Genomic DNA, 20,346 nt, shown 5'->3' with positions numbered 1-20,346 from the left:
CAGCTAAGCAACTGCTCCACAGGACCTTGACTTATCCAGGTGTGTTGTGTAGCGTTGGAGCCAAAGTCTGCACTCCGATCTACACGAGGGCAGTGTTCTCAAGAGGATCTGGTATGCTTGGCCACAGGAGGTCGCTGTGAGTCCAGGGTGTGATTGGTGGCAGACATCCTCCAGTGTTTTCCGACTGTCCCTGTGTGAGTTAATGGCTCCTCCTGCTAGATACGGAGCTGGTAGCGAGCAGTCCGAAAAACACTAACTACACCCGGGTAGATAGCTAGCGCACTGGGTGGTTTGAGAGAGCGAGGCTCACCGGGTTGTAGTCGAGGCCTGGTGTTAAAGCGTGAAGCGGATGGTCGAGGAAAGCGTTCTGTATTTTAACAACAGACTCTCCAAAAAATGAACTCCGTCAGAGCCACCAACCGGAGACCCAGGCGAGTCTCAAGGCCGCGCCCGGTGCAGCCCGACCGGAACGAGGGGGACCGAGGTGAGAGGGACCATCGCCAGAGCACTGTAGGGCTGTAGTCGTGTCAGGACGGCAAGGTGCCACAGTGACCCCAGTCTCAGCTGCCTGGCACGAGTGTGTTATTTAGGCAAAGCCGAGGCTTGTACCGCTGTGGCACAGGCCGCGCTTTGTTTGGCTTGAGTGACTGTGGCTACCAGTGGGGCTGGGGGGTAGCGTGAGTGCTTTCCCTGCTGCGTAGTTCGCTAACGCGTTGACTAGCTAACGTTAACTAGCCCATATAACTATGCAGCCATCCATAACGTCGACCATGGCGAACCCACTGACTTTGACAGATTGTGAATGTTCATGGGCATGGCACTAACGTTACTAGCTAGCTATCATCGGCTTCTGACGAAATTAATCTGCGTTGTATTTTGGACTGACATTTTTTGGGGTGTGCTGCCCATACTCTAGTAACTAGCTAGTTACTTTAGCTCGCTAACGAGTAGCTATGAATGTCTACTTTAGCGATGAACGATCAGCCTCAATTTAGACAAGTACATGTTCTTGTTAAGCAGTCAACCAGCTAGTTAACTGCGTGGCTCACACTCATCAGACATTTAATTTAGCCAGTTAACTACCTAGTTAGTTAAGCTAACCAGTTATGTATAACTGAGCGCTACCGTTGGCTAGCTAGCTGTGTTTGTTTACATGGCGGATTTACTAGCTAACAGCAGTACCTACGTAGTTGAGTTGTGACTCATCCGTGCAGGTCTGCTCGGCCCGGTTACCTGCAGGTCAACTTTTCGGGGCTTTATAGGGGCTGTGGCTTTGTTATCGCAGTGTGATGGGCAGGAGGCCGGTGGCCAGCTAGGGAAGGACATTGTGGGGCTCAGTCGGGCCCTATTCTGGTAGTCAAACCGCAGGGACGCATCTGCAGTTATCAATCACCAATCATAATCTGTCACCCACACGGCCTTGTAATACAGTAGCCTACCCCTGTCATATATTAAACACATCCATGACACCACCCAGTCTATGAATGACCTAAAATCGTTTTAAAAGAGGCAGCCTAGAATGACACTGATCAGCTGTCATTACTAATAAATGTGTTTTTAATCAGCCCTTTACACCCTTACCAACTGCAGTAGTGATTAGTCTGTGTGGGTGGATGGTGTTGTTTAAATGGCATCTGCCTGCTGGTGTTTGTCTGTTGAACTGTGCTGATGGAGAAGATGTGTCTTTGTCCTGTGTTTACACGGGCAGCACAATTCTGATGTTTTCCACTCTAATTTGTTTTTTGACCAATCAGATCAGCTATGGAGAAGATCTGACATTATTGGTCTAGGACCTATTAGTGGAAAAAAGATTGAAAAATTGGGCTGCCAGTGTAAACGCAGCCTATGTGTGTCAGACTGTGTTCTGACTGTGTCCTCTGTGTGTCCAGCAGATGAGGAGGCTCCAGCTGCAGCAGCGGAGGTGGCTGTGGAGGAGTCTGGGCCTGCAGCTGGGAACAGCCCCTATCAGCTCCGACGCAAGTCTCTACTGCCCAAGAGAACAGCCTCCGGTACTGCAGCGGCCTGCCCCAGCAAGACCGCTATGGAGGTCAGACCGAGAGAGAGCACCATTCTGTGTTTGTTCACCTCCCTTAATTGGTTTAAAAGGACTGGTTCCTGTATTTCTGGTGCTTGCACCACCAGGGTTGCGGGTTTAATTCCCGGGGCCACCCATACGTAAAATGTATACATGCATGACTAAGTCGATTTGGATAAAAGTGTCTGCTAAATGCCATATATTATTATGTTATTCTGATACATTATTTATGAAACAGTGTAAACTCCCACTAGCACCAGTGTACATTTCGGGAGAATGGTAGAGGACAGTATTGGTGTGAGAGAGACAGAATGTGTGTGTATTAGTGTCTGTCATTGGGAGAGGTAGCTGTGTGTGTGTGTGTGTTACTGATATGTGTGTTCTGACACAGGGAGCGTCCACCTCGACGACAGAACCCTTCGGTCACCGAGCCAAACGGGCCAGGGTCTCTGGCAGGAGCCACGACCTGCCAGGTAAGAATGTGTGTCTAGGCGTACAAGTCAATGACATGAGGTGTCTGCATGGCTGTTTCTACAACTGCATGTATCGTCTATGAATACTAATGGGAACTGTGTGTGTAGCCGCTCTAGCAGAGCAGTACCTGCAGCAGAAGCTTCCAGATGAGGTGGTTCTGAAGATCTTCTCATATCTCCTGGAGCAGGACCTCTGTCAGACTGCCTGCGTCTGCAAACGCTTCAGCGAGCTAGCCAACGACCCTATACTCTGGTACACAATCTTCAGTGGACTGTGACTCTATATACTGATGGGGAAAACAAAGACACATTTTCTTGCCCATTGTAGTTAACTGATATGTTACCCCCCCCCAAAAAATCAGTCACTATCGACCATTATTGGTCCACACTGACATGAAGGCTGTTAATTTGGGCATCCCTCTATGCCTGAAGTTGACCTTTGCCTTTTCTGTTTGTGTCCAGGAAGCGTCTGTACATGGAGGTGTTTGAGTACACCCGTCCCATGATGCACCCCGAGCCAGGCAAGTTCTACCAGGTCAGCCCTGAAGAACACGACCACCCCAACCCCTGGAAGGACAGCTTCCAGCAACTGGTGGGTAGACTGTGTGTGTCAGTGTTTTCCATTAGCGCATGAATTTGGTTAATTAGCCGGTAACATAATAATTTTCAGCCTGCTACTTTTTCTACTTCATTTTAACTAGGCTACTTTTCATTTAAAGTTTAAATTTGCTACTCTGTCGAGTCCGCTAGAACGAACGATATGCATTTTCTGGCGATCTAGGATAAGCGCCTGTCAGTCACAAAGAGAGCGATGACCCATACCTCAGTGGCGATGACAGGGAAACTCAGGCTGCTGTCTGTCCTACCTCCTGGTACAATTTGTGTGCTCTGTGTTGGTTTGCAGTGGAATTTCTATACACTGAGGAGGGAGAGAATTTGCTCGTCCCATGTTATGTAAGTGGTAACGATGAGTTGAAATCCACCACGTAGTCTAGTTATTGTTTTCTGGCACATTGGTTTATTTTCTATTGCATGTTTCATATAGCCAGCCACGCGGAGTCGTGGTGGATAGTAGGCTATTTACTGTGCTTTGATTGACAATTGAACAGCAAATGTTGACTAGTTTATAAAAGGTGTCTGGCTGACAAAGTAAAGCAGATCTATAACTCTTGCCAGTCATAAATCATGCAACGTGGTTATAGGTCCATGGTATCGCATCGGGACAAGTAAACCAAAGGATTTCCTGGTTTCCTTTCCTATGATGACGGGGCTTGTCAGACAGGGACGCTAAAGTGATCTTGTCAGTCCGTGTAGCCCTTCAGAATCACATCGGTGAGACGTTCATTTGTCTCCCTAATTTGCATAGGCTACTGGTAGGACTAGGGTTTTTGGCGATTATCTGGAGATAAATGATGAAAACATTTTGAGGAAGATGGTGAATCATCCACAGGAATGATAGTTAGTGGAGAGCCTCATTTTGCTCCAAGTATGATCATTTGGTCCCTTGCGGAATTCAGGCATTAAAACGGATTTCAACAATATAAAAAAATGTTGACCTTAGGAGGGAATCAACAAAATGTCTTGAAAATGAGTTAATTTGCCCAAGTTTATCATATGACAGAATGCATCAGTGATTCGTATTTCCTGCAGCTTTCTGAATAGGCAACGAGAATGCTCCTGTGTGTGGGGGGCCGTTAGCGATGATGCAAATGAAAACAGTCTTCTGGTAGATGGAAAGGCTTTTCCATAAACCTTCTCAGGGCTTGACATTGTTTGTCTGGGGGAAAGTTTAAAAAAATGTTGGACAACCAGAATATAGATTTAAGTAAAAAAAAACACTCTCAAACAATTACCCTGATCAGAATTGGACCAGGCAGCGCACAGCAGGGCAATGCATGTTTGACATTCTGAGTAAATAACTTACAGTCCTATTTGCTATAGCCTATTTCAATAAATATGTTATATTTACACAAAGCAAGATAACAATGTAAACAGACCTAAGTCTTTCCAAAGCAGCGCCAAATATCCGGTCGGAAAATTCTCTTTCGAATGTAGGACGACCTGGGCCAATAGCCGAAGCCTATTTTTCTAGAGGACACTGCAGCGTCTTATTGTTATAGACCACCACAGGTTCTATTTTCTTTCCATTTGATATGATTATGACTTGTCTAATTGAGCCACTCTTTCAGTTTAATGCGTGCTAGGTTTCTCCTGCAGCGCTGTTTCATGAACAAACATTGAATGAATCTAACAGAATGGCTAAAAAATTGTGAATGTCAAGCCCTGCTTCTCAATTAAATGTTAACAAGTAGTCTAAGCTTACTTGGCAGAATGATATCATGAATATTTTCATCAACCCAGTGGGTATTTGTCAGTGGTGTAAAGTACTTATGTAAAAATACTTGAAAGTATTAAAGTACTTTTTTGAGGTATATTTACTTTACTAATTTATATTTTTGACAACTTTTACTTCACTACATTCCTATAGAAAATATTGTACTTTTTACTGCATACATTTTCCCTGACAACCAAAAGTACTTGTTACATTTTGAAGGCTTAGCAGGACAGGAGAATGGTGAAATTCACACACTTATCAAGAGAACACGTGGTCATCCCTACTGCCTATAGTCTGGCGAACTCACTAAACACAAATGCATCTTTTGTAAATAATGTCTGAGTGTTGGAGTGTTCCCCCCCCCACTATGCGTACATTTTTAAAACAAGAAAATGGTGCCGTCTGCTTTGCTTAATAGAAGGCATTCTAAATGAGTTAAAGTTTAACTTTTGATACTTAAGTATATTTTAGCAATTACATTTACTTTTGATACTTAAGTATATTTGAAACCAAATACTTTTACTCAAGTAGTATTTTACTGGGTGACTTTTACTTGAGTAACTTTCTATTAAGGTATCTATACTTTTACTCCAGTATGATAATTGGGTACTTTTCCACCACTGGTATTTGTTTTGCAAACTCTACCATGGTATGTGCGCTACAAAAACAAGCTAACAGCCTATTGCTAGGTGCTCACTGGAATTAAAGGGTGACTACATCCCAAAATTAAAATGTCTTATGACTTTTCACAGTCCTCAAAAGTGGTCTCCTGATGTGGTTTAAGCATTGATGTGGACTTAGAACATTCAATTTGGTTGTTTTTCTATTAAAAAAAAGGTGATTTTTGAAAGCGAAAACCTGAAAAAAAGAATGTGGGCTATATACTATACTTCCTTTTTTTGTTTTAATAAAATACATAATTTGAAGAAAAAAACATCACTGTAACAATTCATGTCTTGTAGTGAAACTGTAAATATGACTAATCAAGAGAAGACAGGTTAAATGTTAACATTAAAAAAGGTTAAAGGTTCTCTTTCTTAGAAACTAGTCCTGATCATATAGGCCTGGATCTACACAATATATATATATTCCTCAAATTACCACAACACATTTTTCCAATCTGGGAGGTAAATTCTCTAAAGTATTAAGTCATTTTGCTGTGTATTTTAAGGGAATCAAGACATTTGAATGTACCAGAGGCCACCAAAATAGAGCTGCTTTTGGAGAAAGATAATCTAACAGGCCCAGGGGTGCCTTGTTGGCTGCTCTATGTATTATACTGGTGTGTGTGTGTGTGGTTAGACAAACATTGTGTTGATGTTATTTGAACATTGTTGTAAAATTGTGTTGCAGTATAAAGGAGCCCATGTGAAGCCAGGCTTTGCTGAACATTTCTACAGCAACCCTGGGAGGTTCAAAGGCAGGGAGAATATGCTGGTAAGAGACACATAATTCTACTCATGGTCTATTGAAGGCCTATTTTTCAATATGGCTGCGAGCCAGCTCCATTTTAGCTTGATTTGATGTAACCGTTTCTGTCTCCAGTACTATGACACCATAGAAGATGCATTAGGAGGGGTGCAGGAGAGTCATTTTGATGGGCTGATCTTCGTCCACTCTGGGATCTACACTGACGAGTGGATCTACATAGAGTCCCCCATCACCATGATTGGAGCAGGTACTGTGTGTGGTCTGTCTGTCTGTTTTTCTCTTTCTACCTCTGTCTGTATTATCTAGTGGTAGAAATGGTCTTTGTGTGTGTGTGTGTGTGTGTGTGTGTGTGTGTGTGTGTGTAGCTCCTGGTAAGGTGTCTGATAAGGTGGTGATTGAGAACACCAGAGACTCAACGTTTGTCTTCATGGAGGGATCGGAGGACGCCTACGTAGGGTACATGACTATCAGGGTACGCTGCTAACACAGATCCAACTCTCTCTACACACACACACACACACACTCTCCCCATCTCCCCTCTAACCTGTTGTTTCATCTTCAGTTTAACCCAGATGATAAGTCAGCTCAGCACCACAACGCCCACCACTGTCTGGAGATCACTGTCAACTGTTCTCCCAACATAGACCACTGTATCATCAGATCTACCTGCACAGGTAATGTGCACACAGTCCGCAGTAAGGCTTGTATGTTTTGCCTGTTTAGTTTGTCTCCAGTGGGGGATGTTGGGTAATGTAGTTTGTCTCCAGTGGGGCATGTTGGGTAAAGTAGTTTCTCTACTCCAGTGGGCTCGGCTGTGTGTGTGAGCGGCCAGGGGGCGTGTCCTACCATCAAACACTGCAACATCAGCGACTGTGAGAACGTTGGACTTTACATCACCGACCATGCACAGGTAAACAACCACATCACCGACCATACACACCACTAACCACTCTTAAACACCCTCTCTGACTGTGTATTCCTGCACGGTATCTATGGGGATAAGTAAGGGATAAACGCCCACGTTCTGTTCATTACCTTGGAAATATTAGATGAGGGGGAGCCAAGTCCGTTTGCCAAGGTAATGTACGGGGGAGCAGAGGCGTATACCACAGTTGCCAAGGAAAACAATGTTAAAGCACACATTTACTGGTAGAAATGAAATGTATTCGTTGATATTTAAATGTTTAAGTGAATTCATACTTTCTCATCTTCTGGTTGCTAGAGACGTGATCTAGTCTTTCATTCGATTAGTTCGATATTTATGGGCGCTACCCAGTCGTCGGTTGTTTATGTTCCGTTGCCATGCTCGCTGGCAACATTCTTATCCCTTGCTTGCTAGCTAGCCAACTAGCTACGGCTAACACAGTCATGGCCTCTGCAGCCAGAATAACAGCAAAGTAGCTGCATTTGCATTTGTTTAAACTGTTTTCTATTGACAATCCTTTGCCTACATCCATAACAATGAGCTGATGCCCGTTTTTGCCTGGCATAGCTAGAAGTGTATGCCTTCTCATCAGGACACTCGTCAACACTGTTCATTATGAGGAGATCGCATTGCATATCAAACACTAGGCTAGAAGCTAGCTAAATAGTTTGTTGCTAGCAAACCTGCCAACATGGCAACTGAATTAAAAATAATATCAGATGCTGAAAACAGCAGGTCAAACTAGAAACATGTAGAAGGATTTGACAGCATAGCGCCACTTGCGTCGTGACTGCAACAGTAGCGACCAGATAAATTCATGTTTATCACTCACCACACTAGATCTGATGCTATTTTTAAAAAAGTATGTATTTGCAAAAACAGATCGCTTGCTAGCTACGTTTTTCATCGTTGGACCTGCGTTTACTATGTATCAAATTTTGGTGTGTGCGGTTGTTGGTTTAGCTTTCTGTAACTAGCAAGTACAGTTTGCATGTGTACAGTCGTGGCCAAAAGTTTTGAGAATGACACAAATATACATTTTCTAAGTCTGCTGCCTCAGTTTGTATGATGGCAATTTGCATATACCCCAGAATGTTATGAAGAGTGATCAGATGAATTGCAATTAATTGCAAAGTCCCTCTTTGCCATGCAAATGAACTGAATCCCCCAAAAACATTTCCACTGCATTTCAGCCCTGCCACAAAAGGACCAGCTAACATCATGTCAGTGATTCTCTCGTTAACACTGGTGTGAGTCTTGACGAGGACAAGGCTGGAGATCACTCTGTCATGCTGATTGAGTTCGAATAACAGACTGGAAGCTTCAAAAGGAGGGTGGTGCTTGGAATCATTGTTCTTCCTCTGTCAACCATGGTTACCTGCAAGGAAACACGTGCCGTCATCATTGCTTTGCACAAAAAGGGCTTCACAGGCAAGGATATTGCTGCCAGTAAGATTGCACCTAAATCAACCATTTATCGGATCATCAAGGACTTCAAGGAGAGCGGTTCAATTGTTCTGAAGAAGGCTTCAGGGCGCCCAAGAAAGTCCAGCAAGCGCCAGGACGTCTCCTAAAGTTGATTCAGCTGTGGGATCGGGGCACCACCAGTACAGAGCTTGCTCAGGAATGGCAGCAGGCAGGTGTGAGTCCATCTGCACGCACAGTGAGGCAAAGACTTTTGGAGGATGGCCTGGTGTCAAGAAGGGCAGCAAAGAAGCCACTTCTCTCCAGGAAAAACATCAGGGACAGACTTATAAACTGCAAAAGGTACAGGGATTGGACTGCTGAGGACTGGGATAGTCATTTTCTCTGATGAATCCTCTTTCCGATGGTTTGGGGCATCTGGAAAAAAGCTTGTCTGGAGAAGACAAGGTGAGCGCTACCATCAGTCCTGTGTCATGCCAACAGTAAAGCATCCTGAGACCATTCATGTGTGGGGTTGCTTCTCAGCCAAGGGAGTGGGCTCACTCACAATTTTGCCTAAGAACACAGCCATGAATAAAGAATGGTACCAACACATCCTCCGAGAACAACTTCTCCCAACCATCCAGGAACAGTTTGGTGACGAACAATGCCTTTTCCAGCATGATGGAGCACCTTGCCATAAGGCAAAAGTGATAACTAAGTGGCTCGGGGAACAAAACATCAATATTTTGGGTCCATGGCCATGAAACTCCCCAGACCTTAATCCCATTGAGAACTTGTGGTCAATCCTCAAGAGGCAGGTGGACAAACAAACAAAAAACACAAATTCTGACAAACTCCAGGCATTGATTATGCAAGAATGGGCTGCCATCAGTCAGGATGTGGCCCAGAAGTTAATTGACAGCATGCCAGGGCGGATTGCAGAGGTCTTGAAAAAGAAGGGTCAACACTGCAAATATTGACTCTTTGCATCAACTTCATGTAATTGTCAATAAAATCCTTTGACACTTATGAAATGCTTGTAATTATACTTCAGTATTCCATAGTAACATCTGACAAAAATATCTAAAGACACTGAAGCAGCAAACTTTGTGGAAATGAATATTTGTGTCATTCTCAAAACCTTTGGCCACGACTGTAGGAGCATATTGCTTCATGATTGTCCCGATGTCTTTCCCAACTGTCCCGTTTTCTGGTTTTAATGCCCTTCTGGCCAATCAGAAACGAGTATTCAACAATGCTGTGGTATAATGATGTGACAATGTATTGTGGGGTATCTTTGAGGATAATGGTGTGATGATGTGTTCCAGGGTATCTATGAGGATAATGAGATCAGTAATAATGCATTGGCGGGAATCTGGGTAAAAAACCACGGCAACCCCATCATCAGACGAAACCACATCCACCACGGCCGAGATGTAGGAGTCTTCACCTTCGACCACGGCATGGTAACACACTGACCTATAACTTCTCACCCACCATTTCCCAGGTTTTTACATAAGTGCTGTACATTGCAATGCTGACAGTATCTCTCTCTCCCCTCAGGGTTATTTTGAGAGTTGTAACATCCACAGGAATCGTATAGCAGGCTTTGAGGTGAAGGCGTATGCTAACCCTACAGTGGTTCGCTGTGAAATTCACCATGGCCAGACAGGGGGCATCTATGTGCATGAGAAAGGAAGAGGACAGTTTATAGAAAACAAGATCTACGCCAACAACTTCGCTGGAGTCTGGATCACCTCCAACAGCGACCCTACGATACGGTACACACACACCCCTACAATACTGTTACACACACACCCCGACAATACTGTTACACACACATACACCCCGACAATACTGTTATACATACACACACATAGTAACCCTACGATACGGTACACACACACCCCTACAATACTGTTACACACACACCCCGACAATACTGTTACACATACACACGCATAGTAACCCTACGATACGGTACACACACACCCCTACAATACTGTTACACACACATACACCCCTACAATACTGTTACACACACACCCCGACAATACTGTTACACACACACCCCGACAATACTGTTACACACACACCCCGACAATACTGTTATACATACACACGCATAGTAACCCTACGATACGGTACACACACACCCCGACAATACTGTTACACACACATACACCCCGACAATACTGTTATACATACACACGCATAGTAACCCTACGATACGGTACACACACACCCCTACAATACTGTTACACACACACCCCGACAATACTGTTACACATACACACGCATAGTAACCCTATGATACGGTACACACACACCCCGACAATACTGTTACACACACATACACCCCGACAATACTGTTATACATACACACACATAGTAACCCTACGATACGGTACACACACACCCCTACAATACTGTTACACACACACCCCGACAATACTGTTACACATACACACGCATAGTAACCCTACGATACGGTACACACACACCCCTACAATACTGTTACACACACATACACCCCTACAATACTGTTACACACACACCCCGACAATACTGTTACACACACACCCCGACAATACTGTTACACACACACCCCGACAATACTGTTATACATACACACGCATAGTAACCCTACGATACGGTACACACACACCCCTACAATACTGGTACACACACACCCCGACAATACTGTTACACACACACCCCTACAATACTGTTACACACACACCCCGACAATACTGTTATACATACACACGCATAGTAACCCTACGATACGGTACACACACACCCCTACAATACTGTTACACACACATGCACCCCGACAATACTGTTATACATACACACGCATAGTAACCCTACGATACGGTACACACACACCCCAACAATACTGTTACACACACATACACCCCGACAATACTGTTACACATACACACGCATAGTAACCCTACGATACGGTACACACACACCCCGACAATACTGTTACACACACACCCCGACAATACTGTTATACATACACACGCATAGTAACCCTACGATACGGTACACACACACCCCAACAATACTGTTACACACACATACACCCCTACAATACTGTTACACACACACCCTGACAATACTGTTATACATACACACGCATAGTAACCCTACGATATGGTACACACACACCCCTACAATACTGTTACACACACACCCCGACAATACTGTTACACATACACACGCATAGTAACCCTACGATACGGTACACACACACCCCGACAATACTGTTATACATACACACGCATAGTAACCCTACGATACGGTACACACACACCCCTACAATACTGTTACACACACATACACCCCGACAATACTGTTATACATACACACGCATAGTAACCCTACGATACGGTACACACACACCCCAACAATACTGTTACACACACATACACCCCGACAATACTGTTATACATACGCACACATAGTAACCCTACGATACGGTACACACACACCCCAACAATACTGTTACACACACATACACCCCGACAATACTGTTATACATACACACGCATAGTAACCCTACGATACGGTACACACACACCCCAACAATACTGTTATACATACACACGCATAGTAACCCTACGATACGGTACACACACACCCCAACAATACTGTTACACACACATACACCCCGACAATACTGTTACACATACACACGCATAGTTGCACTGCGATGCAGGAAACACACACACATAAAACTACTCTGTGAAATTAGACACTAACCCCTCTCTCAGTATTATGGGCTGTTTGTTGACGTTCTGTTCGTCTCTAGGGGCAATGCAATCTTTAACGGTAACCAAGGGGGCGTGTACATATTTGGCGATGGGCGTGGCCTGATCGAGGGGAACGATATCCATGGCAACGCTCTGGCAGGAATCCAAATCAGAACCAACAGCTGCCCGATTGTACGCCATAACAAGATCCACGACGGACAGCACGGCGGCATCTACGTGGTAAATCAGTTTACTCATATAGATCCTTGGACTTGTGCGTCTCAGGAGATGTTGCTAAATGTTGTGTGTGTGTGTGCGTGTTCAGCATGAGAAGGGCCAGGGTGTGATCGAGGAGAACGAGGTGTACAGCAACACGCTGGCAGGAGTCTGGGTGACAACTGGCAGCACGCCTGTCCTCCGCAGAAACCGCATCCACAGCGGCAAACAGGTAACACACAGCCCACACTCATTCTCTCACCGTTATCGTTGGAAGAACAAATACAAAAGGGATGTTGTATCCTGTGAGAATTGGAGGCCTGTCTCATTAGTGTCCGGACTCTAAATTGTTTAGAAGTCCGACCTAACGCCCTTTCTCCCTCTCAGGTTGGCGTGTATTTCTATGACAACGGCCATGGGGTGTTGGAAGACAACGACATCTACAATCACATGTACTCCGGCGTTCAAATACGGTAGGTCCTGCCTCCTCACACGCCAGTCCAGCGCAGGACACACGGTGGGGATGATAACGTTTAACTGATGTTAGATGGCGGTTTTACTAACACTGTTGGTTGTCTATAGGACGGGCAGCAACCCCAAGATCCGACGCAACAAGATCTGGGGAGGACAGAACGGAGGCATCCTGGTCTACAACTCGGGTCTGGGTTTCATCGAGGACAATGAGATCTTCGACAACGCCATGGCGGGCGTGTGGATTAAGACGGACAGCAACCCCACGCTGCGGCGCAACAAGATCCACGACGGGAGAGACGGAGGCATCTGTATCTTCAACGGAGGGCGAGGTCTCCTGGAGGAGAACGATATCTTCAGGAACGCCCAGGCGGGAGTTCTGATCAGCACCAACAGCCACCCGGTGCTCCGCAAGAACCGCATCTTCGACGGTTTTGCTGCAGGTGAGCTGCCCATGTGTACACATTTTACATGAACTTTACTGTACTGACTGGTCAATACTGTAAGCTACTCGTCGTCCGCCACCTGTGTTGAGGATGTCATTTCCTGTCTCAGGTATCGAGATAACCAACCACGCCACTGCAACTCTGGAGGGAAACCAGATCTTCAACAACCGTTTCGGAGGCCTGTTCCTCGCCTCGGGGGTGAACGTGACCATGAAAGGTAGCTAGCGCTAACAGGGTAGGGTAATGTAGAGCTAACAGACCAGACCAGTGGTAGTCAGTATATTTCTGAGGGATCCACTTGTGAAACAACCTCGCTGGGCGAGCCGCCATAGGCTATCGATCGGAGAAAGGGGGTTGGGGGGGGGGCAAGAATTCAAATGAATTCACACATGATATTTATAGATACTAATTAACATGGACAAACAAGCTATTTCATTCTCCATTGTAGGACACTTGGCTATTAGAAACAAATGTTACTAAATTATTTGATGAATCTTTTGAATTTGGCCTTATTGCCATTATCTCAAAAGTTATAGTACAAAGATATTTGTTAAATTTCAGTCTGAAGGAAGTATATGGTTTTAATCAGTTCATTTCCCCCAGTCATTCTGTGCAGATTCATCACTCTCCCTTCTAACGAGTCCTACACAGCTTGTGTTCGTCGTAGATGGAAACAGAAGACACGTATGTGTTCCTGAGAGTCTTTGCTTTCAGGAATGGGGTCAAACTCAGTTCAACAGCTATAGTCAAATTCCTAGGAATATTATCTCTGTTTGTCCCAGCTGCTAATAGTGGATACTGGAGGTTACTGGCGTAACCATGGTTCTATGTACTAATTAAGCAGCACATTCAGCTGACTGAAGAAATAACTTGCACAACACATTCATTCAGATCATTGCAGAGAGACGCCAATAGGGTTGCCGTGAGACGCGCAGTGACTATGGCTGGCTTAGACTGTATAGAAAAAGGTTCTTGGTCACTGCACTCTCTGGATATGTGATCTTTTGGGAATGTCTGTCAAGTGGACGGGCTCTCATCCTCTGCTCTGCCTCTCTTCCAGATAATAAGATAATGAATAACCAGGATGCCATAGAGAAAGCTGTGAGCAGAGGACAATGTCTCTACAAGATCTCCAGCTACACCTCCTACCCCATGCATGACTTTTACAGGTACACACACCAGCCCATGCACGACTCCTACAGGTACACACACCAGACCATGCACGACTCCTACAGGTACACACACCAGCCCATGCACGACTCCTACAAGTACACACACCAGCCCATGCGCGACTCCTACAAGTACACACACCAGCCCATGCGCGACTCCTACAGGTACACACACCAGCCCATGCACGACTCCTACAAGTACACATACCAGCCCATGCACGACTCCTACAAGTACACACACCAGCCCATGCACGACTCCTACAAGTACACACACCAGCCCATGCGCGACTCCTACAAGTACACACACCAGCCCATGCGCGACTCCTACAGGTACACACACCCGCCCATGCACGACTCCTACAGGTACGCAGAGGACATTTAGTCACAGGTACGCAGAGGACATTTAGTCACAGGTACGCAGAGGACATTTAGTCACAGGTACGCAGAGGACATTTAGTCACAGGTACGCAGAGGACATTTAGTCACAGGTACGCAGAGGACATTTAGTCACAGGTACGCAGAGGACATTTAGTCACAGGTACGCAGCAGTTACTCCACTGATGTTTTCTTTGACCTGTGTGTGTCCAGGTGTCACACCTGCAATACGACAGACAGGAACGCCATCTGTGTGAACTGCATCAAGAAGTGTCACCAAGGACACGACGTGGAGTTTATACGGCACGATAGGTGAGTAGCGCACGCCAACCGTTTACTACCGACTAGATGGTCCCGCCTGTGGCGTTTTGTTTCAAAAGAATTGAAGGACTGTCAGTACTATTTTTCGCCGAGTATCTTTTTAGAATAACAGGATAACAACTTATATATGTTTTCATTATGTTTTGGATGTTTCTTTGTCTCACGCCCTCTCCTGTCCTGTAATCCGTGTTACCCCCCCCCCATCTCTCTCTCTCTCCGTAGGTTTTTCTGTGACTGTGGAGCGGGAACTCTGTCCAACCCCTGTACTCTGGCTGGAGAACCCACACACGACACAGACACACTTTACGACTCAGCCCCGCCCATAGAGTCCAACACGCTGCAACACAACTGAACACACACACATCACATGTACACACACCCTATAATCTACATACACACACTACATAACACACATTCATAACACACTCCTATATATATATATATATATATATATACACACACAGACATATTCATCACTCACACACGCTGACCATAGGGAGCCAGAGAGACTGAATACGGTGTTCTCAGCCGGGACTGGCATAGAGGAACCCTGAGATTCAGAGAGACTGAATACGGTGTTCTCAGCAGGGACTGGCATAGAGGAACCCTGAGATTCAGAGAGACTGAATACGGTGTTCTCAGCAGGGACTGGCATAGAGGAACCCTGAGATTCAGAGAGACTGAATACGGTGTTCTCAGCAGGGACTGGCATAGAGGAACCCTGAGATTCAGAGAGACTGAATACGGTGTTCTCAGCAGGGACTGGCATAGAGGAACCCTGAGATTCAGAGAGACTGAATACGGTGTTCTCAGCAGGGACTGGCATAGAGGAACCCTGAGATTCAGAGAGACTGAATACGGTGTTCTCAGCAGGGACTGGCATAGAGGAACCCTGAGATTCAGAGAGACTGAATACGGTGTTCTCAGCAGGGACTGGCATAGAGGAGCCCTGAGATTCAGAGAGACTGAATACGGTGTTCTCAGCAGGGACTGGCATAGAGGAACCCTAAGATTCAGAGAGACTGAATACGGTGTTCTCAGCAGGGACTGGCATAGAGGAACCCTGAGATTCAGAGAGACTGAATACGGTGTTCTCAGCAGGGACTGGCATAGAGGAACCCTGAGATTCAGAGAGACTGAATACGGTGTTCTCAGCAGGGACTGGCATAGAGGAACCCTGAGATTCAGAGAGACTGAATACGGTGTTCTCAGCAGGGACTGGCATAGAGGAACCCTGAGATTCAGAGAGACTGAATACGGTGTTCTCAGCAGGGACTGGCATAGAGGAACCCTGAGATTCAGAGAGACTGAATACGGTGTTCTCAGCAGGGACTGGCATAGAGGAACCCTGAGATTCAGAGAGACTGAATACGGTGTTCTCAGCAGGGACTGGCATAGAGGAACCCTGAGATTCAGAGAGACTGAATACGGTGTTCTCAGCAGGGACTGGCATAGAGGAACCCTGAGATTCAGAGAGACTGAATACGGTGTTCTCAGCAGGGACTGGCATAGAGGAACCCTGAGATTCAGAGAGACTGAATACGGTGTTCTCAGCAGGGACTGGCATAGAGGAACCCTGAGATTCAGAGAGACTGAATACGGTGTTCTCAGCCGGGACTGGCATAGAGGAACCCTGAGATTCAGAGAGACTGAATACGGTGTTCTCAGCAGGGACTGGCATAGAGGAACCCTGAGATTCAGAGAGACTGAATACGGTGTTCTCAGCAGGGACTGGCATAGAGGAGCCCTGAGATTCAGAGAGACTGAATACGGTGTTCTCAGCAGGGACTGGCATAGAGGAACCCTGAGATTCAGAGAGACTGAATACGGTGTTCTCAGCAGGGACTGGCATAGAGGAACCCTGAGATTCAGAGAGACTGAATACGGTGTTCTCAGCAGGGACTGGCATAGAGGAACCCTGAGATTCAGAGAGACTGAATACGGTGTTCTCAGCAGGGACTGGCATTGAGGAACCCTGAGATTCAGAGAGACTGAATACGGTGTTCTCAGCAGGGACTGGCATAGAGGAACCCTGAGATTCAGAGAGAGACCGAGACAGTGATGCACTTGGGAGTCTCTTCTAAAGGGAACTATGAAGCTGGTCTGAATTTGACTGGTCTGGTCTGGATTAGCCTCTGGTCTACTGTGATGTGAAACTGACTCGTACTGAACGGCCACATGAGATTCTCACCATTGCATCTCTGGACGCCAAATGGCCAGGTAGAGGATGGAGAGTGAGTGTGGAGAGGGTAGGGAAGTGGCTACTCTGATAATGTCGGAGTGGCCAATGAGACTTCCTTTGCCTGTGACCCCTCACATCTCGGCGACTCTCCAGGATCCTGGGAATCTAACTTCCTCCCAAGATAAGAAGAAAGGAGATTTAGCCCCACCCACTGAGAAAACGCTTCCTGTTCAGAGGCATCTGTTACTAGGCAGTGGATGGATGATATATACATACGTACTGCTAACGGAAGAGAGGGACTTTGATCAAGCACCTCTGCTTTTATAATATGTTATTCTGATCAACAGATATTATTTTAATGCTTTCTCATGTAGTTTTGTATTTACAAGCAAAAAATCTTACTGTATTTGAATGTCTTTTTATTATTATATATTATAATTATAAATGTTTGTTGTGTTGACCCCAGGCTTGCTGCAGTAGCTGTTAATGTCCCAGTGGATTTGTTCTTTCTGTGAAAGAGAATCACGTTTAACACTAAAGTCTCTCTCCAGGCTAGTAGATGTAGGACTGGTGGAAGATTGTGTGTGTGTGTTGGAAGGGTGCATGTGTATGTTTGTGTTCATATGCAGTCCGTGTTTCTGGAGAGGGTCAGATACGGGGCATCGGGACTTTTTCAAACTGGGACAGACGAGTCGTTCTGCAGCCCCCTTCCCCATCTCTCCCTCTCATATTCTCTCCCCTCCTCGTTCCCTCTCCTCCCTCCCTACTTCCCCCCTCTCTTCCTTACCCTGATCTCTCCCTCTCCTATTCTCTCCCCCCTTCCTTTTCTCTCTTTGTATTCTGGTGACTGTGGCTCCTCATACAGCCTGGATTGTATGCATGTGTACCATAACATCAAGGTCGTGTGCCCCTGCTCAGACGCTGTGTGCCACGTCGTCGACTGTGCCGTCGAGAACCAGATTGCTATTACATATGTGGTTAATTGATGCGTAAAATTCCTTCCCAGGCATAAGATCTGGCTCGCATCAATAACGTCTGAGCAGTGGGACACAACCCTAGACTTAATATATTGTGAAGTATTAATACAACCATTATGTAGATGCTAGTATGAATTCAAAAAGGGTTTAATTTCCTAGGAAGAAAGAAAAAAAAAGAAGACGGAAACTGGTCGTTTGTAAGAAAATAAAACTTTATTAGATCAGCGGTGTCTGATTTTCCGACTGATTTAATTCCGTCCTACCCATTTACGAGTCCGTGCTCCTCCCACCAGCCTCCCTTGCAATACAACCTTTGGGTTTTAGTTTGCTTGTTTTGTTTTTTTACCAATCAAAGCTCGAGTAAAGTTGTGTGTAAATATTGCACCAACAACGGACTCCTGACCAGTGTGTCACTGCTCTCTCTCGCGTCAGCCAGGCTAAGATGGGGCGTCATGTATAAAATGTTCTCACACTCAGGTTTGGTCATGAATTATGCATGTTTCAAATCACACTAACATTGTTATTTCTAACTTGAACTTTGTGTGAAAACGTAAGATGTATTGTTTATGATCTACCCAACTTTTATTCATGTGTATAAAGTACACTTCGTCAACAGTTCCTTCCAATTTTAACTGCCATGTAATATATTCTCTAAAACTTTGTTTAGTGTCCTCGGGACGTTGATCTCTGCAGAGATCTAGCGTCTCGGCTGAGATGTAAAGGGTTTATTCATGCAACCATCATTACTGGCCAAAAGAAAATACAGAACGATTGAAATCATTTGAACACTATTTTTTTTTATTGGAAACATGGTTACATGTTTTATGAAACTAGAAAGATGGTGAGGAAAGACTACGCAGAAAAAGAAAACTGACCATGTGCTGCAACTACTGTAGAAGGTCTGCACTTGCATGGAGCTCGGTGATGTCTTATGGGTAACAACCTCCACCTTAATGGCTTTAAGCTCTGCCTTTACCTCCTGGTCAGTAGTGGTGGCGACTGGCAGAGATTTCACCTCTAGAAACGACTGGAACAATACTCCCTCCTGGAGAGAGAGAGTGTATTAGGAAGTTGGAGTAACTACAAGCCAATGAGCTACATACACTGCAATGCGTATGTATTTGGACAGTGATGCTAAATGTTTTCATTTGGCGCTATACTCCAGCATTTTGGATTTTAGATCAAATGTTTTATATGAGGTGACAGTACAGAATGTCACCTTTTATTTGAGAGCATATTAATACATATCTGTTTTACCGTTTTGAAATTTAAGCACTATAAGTCTAATCCCCCCCCCCCATTTTGAAGACGTCAAGTATTTAGACAAATTTCACTTAGTGCACCAAAGTAGTCAACAGTATTTGGTCCTATTTTTATTTATTTTTATTTTATTTCACCTTAATTTAACCATGTAGGCTAGTTGAGAACAAGTTCTCATTTACAACTGTGACCTGGCCAAGATAAAGCAAAGCAGTGCAGTGCGAGACAAACAACAACACAGTTACACATGGAATAAACAAACATACAGTTGTGTCTTTGGCATCATTAAACTGAAGACATGTTTATCAAATAACTCTAATTATTATTACGCGATTAACTGATTAATCGTGTAACTGTAATTTACTAGGAGGTCAGGGCACCAAGGAAAATATTCAGATTACAAAGTTATAATTTTCCTAATATAACTTTGATATTATAATATCTGATCGATTAGTCTTCTGATTTAATGATGTATTTTTACCTCGCGTCAGTCTCATTCCAAATGTTGTAAATTGTTGTTATCTGCACGAACCCAGTCTTCACTAAGTCATCCATACAT

General features: G+C 45.0%; 1 protein-coding gene across 4 annotated transcripts; it reads left to right on the top strand.

The window, feature by feature from the left end:
- Nucleotides 1-167: 167 nt before the first annotated feature.
- LOC106578936 (F-box only protein 11) lies at nucleotides 168-18,757 on the top strand. 4 transcript variants are annotated; one of them, XM_014158221.2, is made up of 21 exons: nucleotides 168-484; nucleotides 1,893-2,047; nucleotides 2,427-2,508; nucleotides 2,617-2,761; nucleotides 2,971-3,100; nucleotides 6,197-6,280; nucleotides 6,389-6,521; nucleotides 6,640-6,746; nucleotides 6,837-6,948; nucleotides 7,078-7,184; nucleotides 9,935-10,072; nucleotides 10,170-10,387; nucleotides 12,430-12,610; nucleotides 12,696-12,818; nucleotides 12,974-13,059; nucleotides 13,169-13,500; nucleotides 13,613-13,720; nucleotides 14,107-14,187; nucleotides 14,564-14,672; nucleotides 15,261-15,359; nucleotides 15,591-18,757. In XM_014158221.2, the coding sequence occupies exons 1-21, from the start codon at nucleotides 397-399 to the stop codon at nucleotides 15,718-15,720; spliced, it is 2,748 nt and encodes a 915-aa protein (XP_014013696.1). In that variant the 5' UTR covers nucleotides 168-396; the 3' UTR covers nucleotides 15,721-18,757. The 4 variants fall into 4 exon arrangements, with proteins under 4 accessions (XP_014013696.1, XP_014013695.1, XP_014013697.1 ...); XM_014158220.2 differs by having other exon boundaries at nucleotides 1,890-2,047; XM_014158222.2 differs by lacking the exon at nucleotides 14,107-14,187 and having other exon boundaries at nucleotides 1,890-2,047.
- The last annotated feature ends 1,589 nt before the right edge of the window (nucleotides 18,758-20,346 follow it).

Source organism: Salmo salar, chromosome ssa19, assembly GCF_905237065.1.
Source record: "Salmo salar chromosome ssa19, Ssal_v3.1, whole genome shotgun sequence".
Lineage (NCBI taxonomy): Eukaryota > Metazoa > Chordata > Actinopteri > Salmoniformes > Salmonidae > Salmo > Salmo salar.
The sequence above is the reverse complement of the archived record's forward strand: the minus strand, read 5'-3'. Positions and strand labels throughout refer to the sequence as shown.